General features: G+C 37.1%; 2 protein-coding genes across 5 annotated transcripts in view; both read left to right on the top strand.

Moving 5' to 3' along the window:
* Window positions 1-7,911: 7,911 nt before the first annotated feature.
* LOC139754015 (histone H1.0-A-like) lies at window positions 7,912-8,707 on the top strand. The gene has a single exon (XM_071670984.1). The coding sequence runs from the start codon at window positions 7,989-7,991 to the stop codon at window positions 8,535-8,537; it is 549 nt and encodes a 182-aa protein (XP_071527085.1). The 5' UTR covers window positions 7,912-7,988; the 3' UTR covers window positions 8,538-8,707.
* Window positions 8,708-8,846: 139 nt separating this feature from the next.
* The window catches only part of LOC139754014 (uncharacterized), a 39,691-nt gene continuing 30,521 nt past the window's right edge, over window positions 8,847-18,016 (top strand). The window contains exons 1-3 of one of the 4 annotated variants that reach the window (XM_071670981.1): window positions 8,847-9,173; window positions 14,166-15,417; window positions 17,159-17,294. In XM_071670981.1, the coding sequence (XP_071527082.1) occupies window positions 14,252-15,417; window positions 17,159-17,294 (1,302 nt within the window). In that variant the 5' untranslated portion in view covers window positions 8,847-9,173; window positions 14,166-14,251. Of the gene's footprint in view, window positions 9,174-9,265; window positions 9,556-14,165; window positions 15,418-17,158; window positions 17,295-18,016 lie in introns of those variants that run through there. The other 3 variants (XM_071670982.1, XM_071670980.1, XM_071670983.1) reach the window with 3 other exon arrangements.

The raw sequence follows: 18,016 nt of genomic DNA, 5'->3' as shown, positions 1-18,016 counted from the left end.
TTACTATCACTACTGTTGCAAATGTTACTTCCACTTACTGATCCTATCACTAGTACTTTTCCTAACAGTACAATTACTATTGCTACCACTAAATAATGCTGCTTAATTATGTTGGACGCTCCAGTGACGGATCAGAGTCCTCATCAAGGCCGGGCCTTAATTGAAATATAAGCAGGGTTAATGAAAGTACCATAACCCGTACCATAGTTATGGATATCTCATTTTCATACATCTACTACAGGATTCTCTCATTTCATGTATATCATTATATTTACTTAGAACACCTAAACTGATGTCATTACATACATTATATCCTCTACGCTATCCAAAAACACTCTACTAGTCCCTTGTACACCACAGTTACAGTTTTTTTTTTTCATAAATCACATCCGTATGTTAAAGTGCGATATTAACCTGCACTGTAGAACAAGGCAAAGAAATAGTCCTTGATAAATCACTTCTGGTAGAGTAGCTCGTCATATGGCAACACAAAATCCTTGCCAGCTTACGTGTATATTTCTTTATTTTCCGTCTTAAGAAAGTATTAACAGATTTGATTTCTATTAGCTAACAATATTTTGTTTGGGTCTTGTTGAAAAATATAAATGATGAGTAAGGACCACTTTAATTGCACAAAAGTTTGACTAAAAGAGACTATGTAGGCTACAGACAAAGAACAGGCATGACGTGCCAGGCACAAGCACAGAGCTCTTTGGTGTACGCCCACAAGCTCACACGTACACATACACACCCCTGCATATATATACGCAACTATAAACTTTTAGAGTTTTTCTACAGATTAACAAATTACTGCGTAAGTTATGGAGAGGCGTTTGCCCACAGGTAAACACGCACATTAAGTGAACCTGCGCACAAATATTCATACATGTGTACACTTGCAGACACACCTATACGCACCCGTATAACACACACACACACACACACACACACTAACATATAAACGTAAAGCGCTGTTAGTTTTTTTTCCAAGAAAATGTCAAAAATTTAGCATTTGTGGCTAGTTTGGTCGCAAGCTAGGTTGGGTGTTTACGTTAGGCTGCTGAGTTGGCTTACCTAGGTTAGATGATTAGCTAGGCCAGAGTAGCCATATGCTAGGTTAGGTAGTACGTTAAGATAGGTTGGCCTTAAGTTATGCAGTTACGTTGATAAGCTATGCAGGCCATATGTAGGTTATGTGTTAGTAGGCTTAACCGGCTACACGCTCGGTTACAAGTCCATTATTTTGGAATTTGACATTTGTAGGCAGCCTATACCAGTTTTCGATGGCCGTCTACATCGGCGTACAACTCGTAGCTTGTAAGCTTCAGCCCGTTGCTTCTAGTTACATGATAACGGTCGACTTTGAAAAGTGTGTCCACATCGATGTTATCAGAATACTTTTATTTGAAGAAACACTAGTCTCCTCGGACCCATCATCTGTGTCAAGGGGAGAGTTTGCTTCTTAAATCTTCCGTCATATAATTTGTTTTGTTTGAGCTGGTATTAATTTCGTTCTATGTTTTCTGGACTCAATCATATTTTGATCCTTTTACCAATATGTATGGTGACCAGAAGTGTATCTATTTTCCAGAGATCTACAGGGCCAGTATGGTGTCTGCGTTGCTTGTGGCTCTCCAAGAGACAGACAGTATGGTGTCTAGGTTGATAAACACTTACAAGGCGTCTCATGTTTTGTGATGAGAGTATCCTGCGATCAGTTCTGACATCATTTACTTTTCGATCGACTTAAACTTTGCTGAGTAGCTTTCATAACGGTACTAATAATACCCCTAGCATCAATCTCCTCTTGCACGTCTGAAATAGTACTCCAAACATCATGGAATCGTATTTCAGTCTTCGTCAAAACTGGAACACTGCATTTTTCTATGGGAGTTTTCATTTGTCGTGCCTCGTATCAGGCTGACTGTCTGTTATTCTGATTAATCCTATTCATCCTGGGATACGATTCCACTATCTATTTTTGAGTTACTGGCATTTTTAGGTGGATTTTGTGGGGATTAGTGACGGTACTCCAACGAATTTTCTTACAATGTCTTTTAGTATCGTGGATACTGAACGACATTTTGTTACATGGACTGCTATAAACTGTCAGTGTATTATCAAGAGATTCGCCAGTACATATACATAAGTTAGTCTAAAAAAAACAGTTAATTCTCCCTCATCTTTACTGAAGTTATCAAAAGATGAGGATTACGAAAATATAGGGAAGTGGATCCATCAGCAGCCCAAGATAGCCCTATACTGCCGGCAGCAACCCACATAGCAATATAAATCTGTTACGTACATCCTTTGGGCCAGACGGTAAACCCTTGAACACGATGGTACAGCATTGAAATAGGACGGTACGAGCCTTAGGTACGATGGCCTGACCTTTGACTTGACGCTTAAGAGTCACGTCAGACCCAGCCAACATACCCAAGAGTCTTACTGTTGTGCACAAGGCATCATCTTAACACAACTGCACTTCTTTTTATGATCTTTCTCTACGTATGACGTTCCAGATCTCAACTCGTACAATACATGTATACCTACATTAAGCAATTACCATTAGACTGAAATCAAATCAAAATTGTTACGTTCGGGTTTTTCCCCTTGAATATGAAATAAACCATACTTTGGAAATCTACCGTAATATCGCCGAAAGGATTAGGAAATCCTACTCTTTATATCTACATGATGTTAAAGGGTCAGGTCAAAGGCTACGCCATCATACCCAAAGCCACAAAGGAAAAAGATGATAAAAAAGAAAGATATCCCAAATTATGTACTCCATGAAAAACGCCACATTGCAAAATAGTGACGGGGGTAACCCTAGTCTCATGCACCAAGGTGTACCATGGTGTACCTAGGCGTGCCCTGGTGTACTTACACGTAGCCTAGTAAACCCGGGCATATTCTGGTGTAGCTAGGCGTACCCTGGTGTACCAGGACGTACTATGATGTACTTGGACGTACCCTGGTATACCTAGGCGTACCAAAGAGTATCTATTTGACCTTACCGTAAGTAGATGTATCTTTCTATCATATACATGTACACTGAAGTTAACTTAGGGTTGCTAAGATTCACCCACGTACAGCAAAGGTAAATAGGTACACGAGGGTATATTTAGGCAGATGAATTGATCACCAGAACATCACCCCTTGGTTGGGTTAAGGTCGGTTAGGTTTCTACCACCTTTTCCCATCTACTCTAGTCTAACCCAACTTAAAAAAGTTAGGGAAGGGGCGAATCTTAAGGTGATTCGGCTTAACGAGTTAGATACATATGAGGCTTTACCTGGTGACGTTATTTTTTCTGACAATGCACACATTTCATGGTGGTTTTGTTTCCGCTGGCTGTTTCCACATTCCAACCAGTAATTACACATTCGATAACCACGCTAGTCACTCCTTACCTGGCGATGGAAGTCATTCCACATTTAAAGATGCTCATGATTGTTCATTTCCAAACGTAAAGTAATTTTAGAGTTGGCCGTAACGCTTCTTTTCCAGACTGCTTCAGTAATTATTCAGTTGCAAACTTCAGCTACTGCCCGGACGAAGGCTATCGTTCGTCGGCAAACACCAAAAAATCATTTCTCTGAAGCCATGCCTTCGCTGACATGTTCATTCTCCTTTTGAATCGTTGTGATCATTCCATTACAAGTGAAAGGGCATATGAAAGTCATCTAGGAGAGGTTTGGAAAACCACAAGAAAAAACGTTGAATTACTAAAAACATGAGCTTGGTATACTTCACTCATATTCATAAACCATTTTGTTATCGTAGGAATTCAGTAGACCAGTTCATGGTATAAGTCTAGGTACAGTGTTTGTACTGGGACAACGAGACATGAGACCGGCTGTGACCTTTTCCGCCTACTCTCACGATGATTCCACATCCCCATAAGCTTTATATTTTTAACATTTGCATAAAAGGATAAAACTCTGTAAACTACTTTAGGCCTAATACTCTTACATCTTTTGAATAGTTAAGTATGTATACCAAGGATAATAAGGACATCTAAAGTAGAATCAATAGGTCGTTTAACATCTGGTAACACTCCCGCCGCCTCGACAAATTCAAATAACTAAGCTAAAAACGCGGGAAATATTTCCTGACCCACATGTGGATAAACTTTCTCGTATTTATTATGTACGAAATGAGAAGAAAATTCCTTATTTGCAGCAATCAAAATTTCATACAGTAATTTACAATTAATAGTATTTTCAGTTAATTACGTTACAATATTGATAATCATAAAGTATGGTTTGAATTTTCGTTTTAGTTTCTCTCTCTCTCTCTCTCTCTACGTACGAGTGAGTCATATATAATATATAATGTAAAACATTCCGAATAACTTTTGTATAACATGCCGATAATAAAAACAATTTGATTGAATGTATGTGTATCTCTTGCAATGAAATCAATATGACAATGTAACAAAAGGAAAATTATCCTGTTCTTGAAATTGATATAAAGTCCAATGCCTTCAGGAAATCCTACTACTCAACCTTTCAGTCCTGATGACCGGCACTACACAGCCGTATGCTTCCATAGGAAGAGAAAGGAAGTGCAGTTATCACTCGGCGGGAACTGCTGACTGTCTCATTCTAAAGCATAATAAACAACGGGAAAAGCTTTATTTTGTTATCCCATCTAAGATATCCAAACCATTCACTAACCTTCAGGGGAGTCCACAGCCATCCATCCACCGAAAAATAAGTCCCATGAAGTATTTAGCGTCAATCACATATTAGTGCTATGGTATGGTTAGATAAACACTCTTCACTCTTCCATCACAGTCACATGCAAAAGCATACATTTTATAACGTATCTTTAGATCTTATTTTCAGATTCTGCTTCACTTCCAGAAATATCATGAACAACGATAAAATACACTAGATGATACCGAAAGCATGAAATTATTGCTATTAAAAAGCTTGTCAAATCCATAGGCATAGTCTTCATCATCCACCAAGCTATTTTGTCGTGGCTCAGACAAACACATCCACATCTAGGCCACAGGAACCTAAAGCGGCGGTCGTCTGTAAGTTTAGCTCTCCTCTGGTACAGCTATTGATTGATTTAATCCGTGGCCATTCCCTCCTACCTGCGTAGCGAAGTCGAGGTGGGGCTCAGACTTCTGCCACTTATCTTACCCCTGCAATATTTTCAGTAAGTCACACGTTCTTTTTCTTTTTCTCTGTCTTAAGAATGTTCTATGGACGATGGTAAATGACAGCAATTCCAATATATATATATATATATATATATATATATATATATATATATATATATATATATATATATATATATATATATATATATATGATACCACGAGGATAATGAAACATGATAAGTTCCCAAGTGCACTTTCGTGTAATGATCACATCGTCAGGGTAGACAAAGAATGAGATGGCGTCTTAGCTACGTCTCTTCTTTGTATATTAACTGACTGTTCTACGTCTATCTCATTCTTGTATCTCCCCCGACGATGTGTACATTACACGAAAGTACACAAGGGAACTGATCGTGATTCATTTTCTTCGTTTACTGCATATACTAGATTACGCTCGCCGCAGTGACTCTCTCTCTCTCTCTCTCTCTCTCTCTCTCTCTCTCTCTCTCTCTCTCTCTCTCTGTATTCATATATATATATATATATATATATATATATATATATATATATATATATATATATATATATATATATATATATATATATATATATATATATATATACATATATATATATATATATATATATTATTTTTTTATAAAAAATATATATATATATATATATATATATATATATATATATATTTTGCTTTGTCGCTGTCTCCCACGTTTGCGAGGTAGCGCAAGGAAACAGACAAAAGAAATATATATATATATATATATATATATATATATATATATATATATATATATATATATAATCATAAACACTAAGAGCCCTCAGTTTGATAAATTTTTACAAATAATTGATAATGGTGATATGTAATGCATTTGTTGCTAACATCAGGCTTAAGTAGGGTAAAGCCTCTTCATATTGCACAATTAGTCTGAATTTTTCATGCAAACTTATCTGTTGACCACATTTACCGCTGCACGTCTGGTGGAATGCAGAAAAAAAGAATTAACTGTTAATGATTATCGATGATTAAAACAGTCTGCGAGATTTAGAATCCTCAGCACAAGCAATACGTCGAGCCAGTGTTTTTATGACCGAATTATCTTGCCCTCCCTGCCTAGTGTATTAAGCCTCGCCAGTCCTCCCTCTCAGTTTTACATTTCTCAAGAATGGTAAAGCATATTTCCTATCTATTCTGAAAAAAACTATAATATATATTTTCCAAAGCTATTGTGTGTTTTCTGATGGTTGTAAATGATGAGTATGGTTTTGCAGGAGGATGTGTGGACCCTTTCTTCTGCGACTCTCATTAGGCCTATACAGGTGGCACTGTCTGGAAACGCAGATCATCCTTAAAGAAAAGTGCAATGATTCATACTGTGTAAATATATATTGTATGTCCCACATGAAATTATATGTAAAGAATTTTTTTTTTCCATTCTATTAGCCCATTGTTACAATGTAGGTGAGTCCTTCAATCTATCTTAGGTCTACCGGCTGGGATAATCCTTCATTAAGCTCTTACACTATGAATTGTTCCATGCAATTTTAACTAAACAGAGAATTTGGTATTCATTTATCTTCCTATTATCATATTTCATTCATTTGATAAATTACCTTTTCAATATCAAGGGTAAGAATATCATCTGTACTCAGATCTCGCCCTCCCGTGCCATGGGAACTTGGCCTCTACGTCACAAGCTCCTTCTCGAAATAATGGCTCTAATTCTCCCTTCTGTTTGCTTGCTAAAAATTTCTTTATACATCAAATACTAAAATGATTTTTTATAGATATCTTAATATAGATAAAGCTCTTAAAAGTTATGCCATTGAATAGAAACTGAAGAGAAATGGCTAAGAAAAACTCTCAGTGCGGTTCATCCTATGATCAAGAGAGCTTACAAGGGGGAGACGCAGAAACTTGGTTGCTTTATAAGTATAACATAAATTCAGATGTTCGAAGTTGATATAGTAACGTAATTCAGTAATTCCTCTAGTTCGAATTGCAAAAAAATATATGAAATGACAATCAAAGGGCACTTTATTTAGTAACTTAGTCCAACACCTCTAATGGCTCTCTGCCGACACACGTATCTGTGACTCAGACCCTGCTCACTATAGGGACAAGATTTATTTGTAGAAAAAACCTGCTATTCTCTCGTTTTCAGTGGACATTTATATTCAATATAAGCGTAGATACACATGCATTACGCATATATCTATTCATAGATATTCAACTAATTTTCTGCAATGAATTATGGAGCAAAATATTACTGCGTTTTGGAGGTGATGTCGACATGGCGATGAGCCAGGAGTTTGTGTTAGTTCCATTCAGTTTGATCGTCTAGTACTGCAGAGTTCATAGGTATATGCTACTATGACTCATCTTATTTTAAAGAAGAATTATTAATCTTCTATACAACATTTAAGAAACAATCTGTGATGGTGAATTAGTGATAATATTCCATTTTTAGTAATGATAGGTGGTGTATTTGACAGGTGCTGCTCGAAGGAATAACAAAATAATTTCAACAAACATGATCGCACATTTGTTTTGAGGACACAGAAAAAAATCCCAATCAGTCTTCTATATATAAGCAACTGTAGGAGAAATTTTAAGGAAAACTATGGTGGTAAAACAATTAACAAAGTAATTGTAACAAACACAGATGCCTTTGCGCAGACCCTGAAACTCACCGAAAACGGGCGCGAGAATGGAGGTGCTACTTTTGCGTCCGCATCTGGCAGATATAGCTCGCTGACAACGTGTGGGAACATCATTCGCTTTCTGACGACGAATATTGTAATATAGAATATTACACTGTAAGCACTTATCAAGCACTTTTACGAGATGGCCGACGCCGCAGTAGCACCAGCAGCCCCTGCAAAGAAGAGAGGCAAGAAGACCACAAAGAAGGTTACATCGCATCCCAAATATTCTTCAATGATCACCGACGCAATCACTGCCTTGAAGGAACGGGGTGGCTCCTCCCGCCAAGCCATCTTGAAGTACATCATTTCCACTTACAAGGTTGACGAGAAAGTCGTTAACACACAGTGTAAGCTTGCTCTCAGACGCTGTGTACAGTCTGGTATCCTCAAGCAAGTGAAAGGCTGTGGCGCCTCTGGATCCTTCAAAATCGTGAAGCCTGAAACTGTTAAGGCTGCTGGCAAGAAGCCTGCTGCCAAGAAAACCACAAAGAAACCTGCTACAAAGAAAACTACAAAGAAACCTGCTGCCAAGAAAATTGCCAAGAAAGCCGCTGCTACCAAGAAAGTCACCAAGAAGCCCGCTGCCAAGAAGGTCGCCAAGAAAGCCTCAACTAAGAAATCTAGTAAGAAGCCCGTAGCGAAAAAGGCAACCAAAAAGGCCCCAGCGAAGAAGTCTTCCAAGAAATAAGTGAATGTGTGCTGTGAACTTGAGTTATAATGTCATCTTAAGGTGAAATCTATTTCGACTCCGTTGGAGTAATGTATAGTATGTTAAGATATTATTGTACCTGAAGATACCCTCATTGAGGGAAGGAGATCTCTTGTATATGAGAATTTTATTAAATATGTCTTTTCTAATGGTTGTTTGGTTTAATCCCCATTTCTCTTGGTGAAATGCAATATCTCGAATATATATGGCTGATGTAATACCTAAATTGGAACATTTGTTTAGATCAGTTGAAGAGATACTCTGAATCCAAGGTACTATCATGATAATTCTGAGCATAACATGCTGGAGAAACCAAATGAAAATTTTTAATTTTCATCTTTTTTAAAACGACAGGCCTTGGTTGAGTTAAGTATATTAATGATAAAAGCTACAAATAATGAAGAATGGTCGAGACGAATGACCTAAATCAAACAGTAGTCGAGTACATTAGTGCTAAAGGAGTATTTGTAATGCTAAATCTAGAAATGATGTTAAGGAATGGTAGAGACGAATGACCTAAAGTAAACAGTAGTCTTCACACTTGTGTAAGAACAAACATTTCAAATCTCCCGCTGAGAGGTTGAGTCGTCTCCAATAACTTCAGTATTACGCTTGGTAAGCTTAAGTTAAAGATTAGATGATATATAATACCGATGAAGTACAAAGTGAACGTCTGAAAAATAAAATCGAACTAGTCTAGTATTTAACACCGATATACGACGCCCAGGTTGTATGGTACTCATAAATGATTTAGGTGTTTTGCTTCACTGGTATTTGATGAAAACAGACTACTTATCTAAAGAATTGAAATAACTAACGTTAAATTAGCTTTTGGTTAATGATCATTTGATCAGAAAAGCATCTGTTCAGACATTACTACACGAACCTGAAACAGGTCATTTGAAAGCCTAATGTAAACAAATAGTTGATGCTCGTGCAATAGCATACGAATGCCGTGAGCTTTTTAAATGACCATTGATTTGTCATGGAACTACAGGTAAGGACTTAAATGGCATATAGGGTATGACACAGAAGTATTATTCTTGTTGACGTTGCTATGGAGCAGTAATGGACAGTCCCTTCACCGTCCAATTTGAATAAATATCACAAATTATGTAAACAACTAAGCTTAACAGTAGAGTCAAATTTCTGTGGGAGGGATCTGTGTGAATTGGCAGATAATTTTTGGATAATTAGTCAGTCCAGTAGAGCTGCCAAAGATTTCTGCCGTTGAAGCAGCAGATATTTGCAAGTAACTGTTCAATCAAACCTTTTGAAGGGAGCCACTATATTTTAGTTACATTAGATCTCTTACATTAAAGTATGGTACCTTTAATTACTTCAACTCCCACATGATTTAAGTTCTTCACAAAATGGACAAATGTGTATCAAATTAAGTAACTAGATTTAACGTAAAACACAAGTTATATTAGATACCAGTCGCTTTATTCCCTCATATTTATCTACACTTCATTCACAAATATCGACTTCAGTAAACCTCATCTAATTAGGGGGCTAAAATGTCGGTTAAAGTTTGTTGTTAGGTTTTGATATTAAGTGATTCTGTTGTGTGCATAGAATATTATAAGTTGCAGAGCATGATTTTAAAACATTATAGATCATTAAACTTTTTTAAATGAGGTGATAGTAGTGAGGGTTATGTCAATCAATTAAATTATGTTCATATTAGCGATTTGATTATTTTCTATACATATCTTATGATAGCATCACAATCTCATCCCGATGATGTGTCTATACTTCTTGCTGTGTTGTGGAAGTTGATACAGAACCGAACATTATTTAATGTAACCAAACCCAATCAGATTAACCAATCACGAGTGTATTCCCCCATCCCCATCTCTTTGGCTTTTACTGTTTAGGCATACTTGATTGTGTATATCAGGCCAACTAAATGTTTAGTTAATGTAAAAGTAGGTACTACCAGTAAAAGGTAAGCTGAACTGATTAATACTTCACATCCTATTCAGCATTTGAGATTTATCTTAAATTTTAATGTTTTATTTGAAATATGTTTCACATATGAATGAGGCTTAAGCAGATGATACCAAATGACAACAGACATTATAGAATGAGAGGCCATGAGATCCCCATTAGCAGAATGTTATAATGGTATATTTTTATTTTACATATTGGCTTCTAGGTGAGGTTTTTACATGTTCTGTTGATATCTTACAAGCATTTGATGTAAATTTACATTACACGACTTCAAAAAGTTGATTTACATAACTTATTTAGTACCATGTTTTTTGAAAATGTCTAACAAAATATAATGGTCTAAATCGAGCCTTACAACTGTTAATGTATTCTCTAATTTCTACATCAGTGCTGCAGAACGAAATCACTCGGTATCCGGAGATAATAGTGATGTGGATCTAAACTAGACCTTTTATCCTAGCATATATTAAAGATTGACCAAGAGGATATATGTGTCGGAGGTGGAGGGAGCAAAGAGAAGAGGGAGACCAAATTGGAGGTGGAAAGATGGAGTGAAAAAGATTTTGTGTGATCGGGGCCTGAACATGCAGGAGGGTGAAAGGAGGGCAAGGAATAGAGTGAATTGGAGCGATGTGGTATACCGGGGTTGACGTGCTGTCAGTGGATTGAATCAAGGCATGTGAAGCGTCTGGGGTAAACCATGGAAAGCTGTGTAGGTAGGTGTATTTGCGTGTGTGGACGTGTGTATATGCATGTGTGTGGGGGGGGTTGGGCCATTCCTTTCGTCTGTTTCCTTGCACTACCTCGCAAACGCGGGAGACAGCGACAAAGTATATAAAAAAAAAAAAAAAAAATATTAGCTTTGATTATATATGATGTGCTTCATGTTTTTGTTTTACAATTTTCCTGTACTTCAAGCCCTGCCCACTTTGTGGGGAAGTTAATCATGTACTATTTAAGGTTAACATATGTAATTAGGAGTTGTTGTTTGAGATTAAACCTCCCTACAACTTAGGAGGTGTGGGCCCTTGCTAATGGGCTGCCCACTGGTGGCGAGGGACCTAAGCACTGGGCCTAAGGGCTTGAGCTTGTTGTCCCACCTGGCCCTCATGAGAGCCAGGCTCCCTCTGTAATCAACAGCTCTGTGATTTACTGTGCTAGTTTTATGGAATCCAGCGATGCCACTTATGTCTGTTTTCAAAAAGACATAGTAGTTCCTTTAGACTGGAATGTTACTATAGTAGGAATTATAGCTCGAAACATTTGAGTAAGGATGTATGTGTCTGGTATATTATCACTAGAATATAGAAAATTATGACAAATCTTACATCCTAGGGCATGTTAGGTGAGGTTTTTTATAGGTATTGTGGATTATTTACGTGTGTATCACCTATTTTTATAATGATTGATTCCATGTTTTCCCTAATCTTCATAACCTTCATGACTAATTTATGTTTTGCAACTTTCTCAGAATTGTATAGCTAATCCTTTTACATGCATCTGCAAAGTTAAGAAAGACAGCATCCATTATCATACTTTGTATCAGTGTTTCATGTGTTTATGTAGTATACTTGTATATGCATTATTGTGCTTATGCCTGGTATAATCCCATGCTGCCCTTCAGTAATGTAGTTATTTCTTATTAGGTGCATTAATACTGTAATGTAGATGTGTTGTGGATTGTTAAAACTCTTGTAGGATTATATGATCTCAATACCACAGTGCACTTTTTCTACAGCTACTCTATCTGTAATGTTTTATCTAAATTGGCTATCTTCCATTATAGCTTGAAATTTCTGGTTATCTTATTGAGAGGGTCCATCCTCCTCCTCTGTCTTGTTTCCCTCATTGCTGTGATATACTCCCTTGGGAGTTTGGCTTATACACTATTTAGGTCAAACATGATATTTTAGCTCTTTAGTAAGCTACGTTTCAGCTGTTCCAACAATGTGGTATGCATTTCCTCTAATAAAATGTCTAAATTCCAGCTCTGCCATTTACTACAATTCCATCACTTAACATTCTTTACCTCTGTGCTGTACTGGCAGGGCTTCTTTGTCCTTTTACCTCATTTGGTGTGTCTCGTTTATGCCTTTTGCTTTGTCCCTTTTCTCGTATGTCTGATGAAGACTCCAGTGAATTCCACTGTGTTTTTAAGTTTCATATCCTGTCTAAATACCCTCTGGCTTAAGGGCTCCACAAATTAAATGTACAGTAACCATAAGTGTTTGTCCTTGCATGCTGTGATTATAACCACCAGTTCTTTTTTATCACAAAGATTACATTTCAATAGCATCCAGTAATCTTTTAATGAGCATTCCTTCTTTCACACCCCTTTCCTCTGTGTCTGATGTATGATCTTCCATTTTAAAGATAAGTAGTGATTTATGTCTGTTAATATTCTGCTTTACTAATCTCAATCTAATTTTGGTCCCACAAACTTCTCAGCTATATCCTTCAGTGTTAATTTGTCAACCTCTGTGTCTCTGATATTTTCTACAATATCCCTTATAGCTAACAGTCACTGATCCTGTATGCTCTGTGCTTTTCTAAACCTGTTATCAACCTGGCACCGAATTTCCCTGATTCTTGCATTTCTAACTGTACATATTATTCTTTCTACAGCTTCATTTAATTCCCAGTGTACCTTTGTTTGAAGGTCCCCCGGTCTTTGGTTCAATACATGTCTTCTTGCTCTGTATTTGTTGATCTGTCCCAGAGAATGTTCCTTTTAATATCCTGGACCACCACATTATCAGACTTAAGCATTGCATGATCACTTTTTGTGATTGGTGTATCACATGTGATATTTTCAATATCCAGGCGAGTATATGTGAAGATGAGGTCACTGTACATATGTGCATGTGTGTGTGTTAAAAAATCTGTATTTTCATTTGTTCAGTGGAAGTGTAACTGTATTTGATGTTTATTTTTCAAGAGATTTAGCTGCCCATCACAGCTTATAGGCTCATGTTTCTCCATTGCAGTAGGTTTTACCATTTGTTTCAAAGAGAAATCTCGATGTAGAATGACTTGCTGAGTGTTTCAAAATTGAGCAGATGTGAGTGCTGTCTAACCACCCTCAGCTGATTGGTCACCAGTCACATAAACCCAGGTGGATGAGGTCATTTTGCTTGTACCATACAGGCATTGAGACTGTACATCAAAGGATTTTGGGAGGTGGGCAAACAATGAATTTTTGGTAAGCTTCTGGTTTTGCAGCACCAAAGACAAAGGTTTTGCATCTCTTTTGTGAGGGATTGCGGCATTGGCTCGTACACTAGTTGAGTTAAACATCTGTTCAGAACCGGCAAGAAAACAAACTCCCAAAAGTAGGGTTATCAGTACCAGTTGTGAGAGGGGGCAAATTCTCAGTATTTTTTGGAAAGCTGTTATCTCTGCATATCACTTCTGCATACTGGCAGTCTGGGTTAAGTAACATTCAATTTTTATGGGCTCATGCATAATGCCACCCTCTGAACCAAATATGTTTCCACTAGAAATGCTTGTTTCTACAGGAACCACTTTATCACAACAAATTAACATTGGAAAGTATATTTTCTGAAAAAAGAAAGTTCATGTTGTATTTTCCTTTATGCTGTGTTGCTTGCAGATCGTGATTAATGTAAATATTTACTGTACTTTTTTCAGATACTTCCTGGAAGTTTGACCTACACTGCAGATGTTAACATTTAGGATGGTCATTTATCCCTGAGTCATCATTACATACACTGACAATGGATGGTGAAGAAACTTATGATGGTGAGGATTGTGTTTCAGCTGGCCATCCACTGGAGTTATCACAGAGCAGTGGAGTGATGTCTTTGCCATCAGGAAACAAACTAGCTGAGATAAGCATTACATCAGACATAACAGATTCTGAAATTGAAAATGAAGATGCAGTCCTTGGTTCACACACGTATCATGGATTGAAAAAGAATTTACAGTGCAACACAGAAAGAGAGAAACCTGATTCTGCAGCTAATGCTGAATTGTGTTTCAGTGAGTTTACTACTCAGTGTGCTGTCACCGATAAGAGGTACAACAATGGCAAATCAGGTACAGAAAATGGTGCTGTAGAAAATATACATACTGATAAGTTTTTGACTAACATGACAGATTCAAATAGTTATGCTGATGATGCCAACAGGAAGTTGGTATCTGATGTGTTATATTCAACAGTGCCTCTTCACAAGTATGATGAGGTCCCTGTTATGCCAAATCTTTCTCTTGATGATGTTAGGTTTGCGTTACAAGAAAATTGTAACCTTTTAAGTGATCATCACTTACTAAATGACTTACTTAAGTCTTTAGATGAAAAGATTAATCAAGACTCCACAATTGATAGTCCATCTTGTATTTTTAGTGCTCAGAAATACTCACATTCTTTTGTGCCACCAAATAGAGACCCAGGTCCAAGCCTTGGCAGGAAATTTAAAACAAATGTAGATACTTTAGAAATAGGAGCTGCAGTTTCTGAAGCTTCAGATTTGCCATTAACTTGTGACTCATTCTGTGTGCAGAATTTTAACACTTCAGCAAGTGACATTCCTAGTCAGAGACTTTTAACAAGTGGATTTAGTACTGGACCACAGGAGTCTGTAAGACCTCGAACAGATCGTGGTATTCAGAATGGGCGAAACAACTTTATAAAAGATGCAGAGCAAATGAATAATTCTTTGCTTGTTTCCAGTATACCAGAAAAAGTAGCTATCTCAAATATTCAAGAAGAATCAGTTGATGAGAAGAGTTCAGAAAGACATGTTAAGTTTAATCAAGTACCAGATGAAGACTTAGTCTCCAGTGACCTGTCCAAAGTTGATAAACTCACAAGCCAGCAGCAATATTGTGAGAACCACATTGAGTCCCTGCCATGTTCAGCACAGTCTCACAAGATTTTGAAGTAAGTTGATTTTTTTGTTATATGGTGTTTACTTGTAGGAACTTCGGTGGACTATATCATCCACATTAATTATTTTCTTTGTTCTTTTTGTCATACTGTTTTCATCTCAGATGGCCATAATTATGGCATGTCTTCTGCCACTACCATGGTAATTACTCTAAAAAAAAGAATTCTTTTTCTTTCAAACTATTCGCCATTTCCCGCGTTAGCGAGGTAGCGTTAACTTAAAAAACAGAGGACTGGGCCTTTGAGGGAACATCCTCACCTGGCCCCCTTCTCTGTCCCTTCTTTTGGAAAATTAAAAAAAAAAAAAGAGGGGAGGATTTCCAGCCACCCGCTCTCTCCCCTTTTAGTCACCTTCTACGACACGCAGGGAATATGTAGGAAGTATTCTTTCTCCCCTATCCCAGGGATAAAAAAAGAATTAATATCCTTAACAGTTATGCTCAGATACAGGTAAAGTTGAAGAAACAGAGTACAGGTACATTTTATTTTTTCTAAGTATAAGGATAAAATAAAAATGAAAATTGCTGGAGATGGAGCCAGGATGGTAGACTTGGACTAAGATTCCAGGCGCATGGAGGAGTATGTTGGAGATATCATTGACTAATAGGGCATTAGTGGGTATATCTTAAGTCCCAGTGATGTTGTTTGGATGCAAGTCTTTGTTATGGAATGTAGAAGAAAGAAAAAGGGTGGATATTTTGGATATGAAATACCTGAGGACAGCATGTGGTATGAGGCAGGTTGGTTGTGTGTAGAATGACAGTGTACGAGCAAGTTGTGTTAGTAAGCACTTTGATTGTGAGAGATGACCAGGATGTCCTGAGATGATTTGGGCATACATAGAAGATGAGCAAAGAAAAATTACTGACTAGCTAGATCTTTGTGTTGGAAGTGAAACAAAAAAAGAGGGAGGGGGTACACTAAGAAGGAGACAGAAGGATAGGGTGAAAGAGGCTAAGATGTACCATGGCCTGAATATTAAGGAAGATGAGAGGTATGCATGAGACATTGCACTGGGGCAATGTAATGTCTGTAGGCTGAACCAGGCCATATGAAATGGTCATAGAAAACCACTAACATGGTTTCTGGAGCTTGGTTGTAGATTTATATGAAAAACTGCATAGTGGGAAACTATATGGTATTGGATACCTGTATCAACATTATATGAAAAATATCTATTTGAGATTAACTGTTATCCGGAAAATATTTTTTTTTTTACTTTGACCAGTACTTACAGGATGTTGTGTGTATGTGTGATAAAAGTTTTTCTGGTCTTGATTGTAATGCTTTTTGAACTGTGTCTGAGAATTTAAGTGATATCAGAAAAGGGGATGGGGAGAAAGAATACTTCCCACGTATTCCCTGCATGTCTAGAAGGCAACTAAAAGGGGAGAGAGTGGGGGGCTGGAAATCCTCCCCTCCCGTTTTAATTTTTCCAAGAGAAGGAACAGTGAAGGGGACCAAGTGAGGATATTCCTTCTAAGGCTCAGTCATATGTTCTTAACGCTACCTCGCTAATGCGGGAAATGGTGAATATGTATAAAAAAAAAAGAAGAAAAGGTGAAAGAAGGTAGTGCAGCATTTGTAGAAAATTGAGTTGATATTGTTTAGAATTTCAAAGTAGTGTGATAAGGAATATTGTAAAGCAGCATTTGTAGAGATATGAATCAATATTGTTTAAAATTCAAAGTAATGTGATAACGATACATGTCTAGAAATAAATGTTTGATTGCAGGCAACTATCAGGTTTGCGATGGAGACTTTTGGGCTGGGAGGAAGTGGGTACCAGACCTCCAACTGACAACAGGAGTTCTCTTGCATTCATTCATCAGCTTTTGAATATACTTCAGGTTCATCAAGTGGAAAAGAAGGTGTGGATTTTTTCACTACAATTTGAATATAGATATGAATATTCTTTCTATACCTAATTGCCTCTTCCACTGTAGCAAGGTAACATTAGGAACAAATGAACAACAGGCTTGTTGCATACATTTGCTCTCAAGCTCTTGTATTTTGTGTATCAGAACCAGTGCCTACCATCCACAGCTAAGTCCCACAGACTACTCTTTGTTTTGAATCTACTTTGATGATATAACTTCTTTATAAAGCATTACTCCTTTGCAATTATTATGTTGCATTTGACTGTGCCTTGTTTAATTTAGATAGAGAAATAAAATATTTAGTCATATTCTTCAAATTCATGACAACACATTATCAGCACAAAGGCTATAAACAAACTAAATGCCCTTAGAACACTTACTAGTGTAAGATTTGGAGAAGAGAAAGAATACCTTATTATCCTTTATGCACAATTCCTCCTTTCCTCTCTACACAGTGCTTCATTGTCTGTTCATGCAGCCTGTCAAAAGATGTGGTAAAGCTACAAATTACCCAAGACAGAACACGTAGGACAGTCACTGGCTACCTTACAACCACAAATATTTAAGACCTGCACATTGAAACAAGAATACTTCCGGTACAATCTCTTCAGTACGAGTATGCTCATAACCATTTTTTGAAACAGCACAAGACTTCTTTCATTCAATTCACTTTGTATCTAAAGTTTACCCTACTTTACTCTTCAGGTACATAT

Source organism: Panulirus ornatus, chromosome 16, assembly GCF_036320965.1.
Source record: "Panulirus ornatus isolate Po-2019 chromosome 16, ASM3632096v1, whole genome shotgun sequence".
Taxonomy (NCBI): domain Eukaryota; kingdom Metazoa; phylum Arthropoda; class Malacostraca; order Decapoda; family Palinuridae; genus Panulirus; species Panulirus ornatus.
The sequence above is the reverse complement of the archived record's forward strand: the minus strand, read 5'-3'. Positions and strand labels throughout refer to the sequence as shown.

Coding starts and splice junctions, on each gene's coding strand:
- LOC139754015 (XM_071670984.1), top strand. CDS start 7,989: ATGGCCGACGCCGCAGTAGCACCAGCAGCCCCTGCAAAGAAGAGAGGC.